At 62.2% G+C, this 1,795-nt stretch overlaps 1 protein-coding gene across 1 annotated transcript in view; it reads left to right on the forward strand.

Annotated features, from left to right (window-relative positions):
• Positions 1-1,795, forward strand: part of PIK3R6 (phosphoinositide-3-kinase regulatory subunit 6) — a 26,511-nt gene that overhangs the window by 7,065 nt on the left and 17,651 nt on the right. Inside the window, exons 7-9 of the mRNA XM_077746728.1 lie at positions 1-15; positions 123-209; positions 1,363-1,786. The exon at positions 1-15 is cut by the window's left edge and continues 225 nt beyond it. Of these exons, the coding sequence (XP_077602854.1) occupies positions 1-15; positions 123-209; positions 1,363-1,786 (526 nt within the window). The remainder of the gene's footprint in view (positions 16-122; positions 210-1,362; positions 1,787-1,795) is intronic.

Genomic DNA, 1,795 nt, shown 5'->3' on the forward strand with positions numbered 1-1,795 from the left:
GGGCTAAGGAAGAAGGCTGGGCCGGGCCAGACGGGAGAGAGGGTCTCTGCACCCCCTCCGGGCCTCTGGGAGCTGCAGGGGAGGGGAGGGGAGAGTCCCACAGCGCCCCCCCCTTCCTTCAGGTGACCCCCTGCAGGACCCGCAGCCGAGCATCCCCCTGCCCAGCCCGCACATCACCTTCCACCTGTGGACGGATGAGGAGCAGCTCTGTAAGTGCCACGCCTCGCGCTCCTCCGTGGGCAGCGCGGGGAGTGTGCGTGTTTTCCAGCGTGTGTGTGTGCGTTCGCGTGTGTGTGTGTGGNGCGCGTGCGCAGCTGTGTTTTCATGGGCCTAGAGGTCTATGTCTGTGTCTGTGTGACTGTGTATCGTGTCTGTATCTACTGTGTGTGTGTGTCTGTGTGTGTCTGTGTGTGTGTGCACGCGCGCGTGCCCCTTGCCCCCTGAGCTGTGTGCACGTCTGGAAGAACACATTTTCTCTATGCCGGAATAGCTCGGTGCATTAGCCACTGGCCTCAGGCGCCTACAAAGTGCCACGCGCCCAAGTTGGTGCCGACAACGAATGTCCCCAAGAAGGAGGCAGTCACACAAACATCACAGCCCCAGGAGCTGGAGGGGACTTTCCAGAGTCGCGTCACACTGACCCTGGCTCTTCTCAAGGGGGGGGGGGGGGGTGCGGATTATGGTAGGAAGTGCTGGGCTGGTGACCTAGGTCCCAAGTCCCTCCTTTCATGGCCGGGTCATCCTAGACTGACTCCAAGTTCTCTCTGGGCCTCAGTTTCCTCGTGGGTAATAAAATGAAAGTAGACTAGAAAATCCTAGGGCCGCCTGGGGGGCTCAGTCAGTTAAGCGTCCAACTTCGGCTCAGGTCATGATCTCACCGTTTGTGAGTTCAAGCCCCGCGTGGGGCTCTGTGCTGACAGCTCAGAGCCTGGAGCTGCTTCAGATTCTGTCTTCCTCGCACTCCGTCTCTCAAAAATAAAAAATTTTTTAAAAAGAAAGAAAAGCCTAGAAGTCTTTCCTGGAGTAGGCAGGGCCTGTTCTCTGTGTCTCAGGGGAAGCCACAGGCAGTAGGGCGGTAGGAGGAAGCTAATAAAAGACGGCTCCAGGGTCAGCTACGTGGGAGGCACCGAGTGTAGCTGACTCCTGCAGGACTTCTCAGAGCCTTTAATACATTCACTCCACAAGAGGTGGCAGGAATATGCGAGGTTCTCCATCTCTGTTCACCACAGGACCTTTGTTCCTTCGTGGGGCATCCTGTGGGGCTTCTGTTCAGCTGAAAACAGAAACACGGAAGCGCAGGCCTCGCCGGGGGGAGGCCCTGCCGGCCCCCCCGTAACCTCTCCCCTGCTCTCTGCACCCCAGGGAAGGAACTGGTGCTCTTCCTGCGCCCCAGGTCCCAGCTGTGCCTCAGCGCTGACCTGGAGGCCTTGGACCTGCAGGGCCTCTGGCCGGACCGGGAGTTGGCCCGGGTGTCCGTGCTGTCCACCGACAGCGGCATCGAGCGGGACCTCGCCCCGGGGGCTGACGAGCTGCCGGTCCCCGGCAGCCCCGAGATGGAGCGCGCGGGGCTGCAGCGCAAAGGCGGCATCAAGAAGCGGGTGCGGCTCCCGGACGTCCTGATGCCCGCGTGCTGGGACGGGCCCCCGGGTCTGCACCGCAGGACGGGCAGGCCCAGCGGGGATGGCGAGCTGCTGCCCGGCGTGTCCCGGCTCCACACGGCCAGGGTGCTGGTGCTGGGGGACGACAGGATGCTGGGGCGCCTGGCGCAGGCCTACCACAGCCTCAGGTAGAGCCC

This window comes from Crocuta crocuta, unplaced genomic scaffold (genome assembly GCF_008692635.1).
Source record: "Crocuta crocuta isolate KB4526 unplaced genomic scaffold, BGI_CrCroc_1.0 scaffold139, whole genome shotgun sequence".
Taxonomy (NCBI): domain Eukaryota; kingdom Metazoa; phylum Chordata; class Mammalia; order Carnivora; family Hyaenidae; genus Crocuta; species Crocuta crocuta.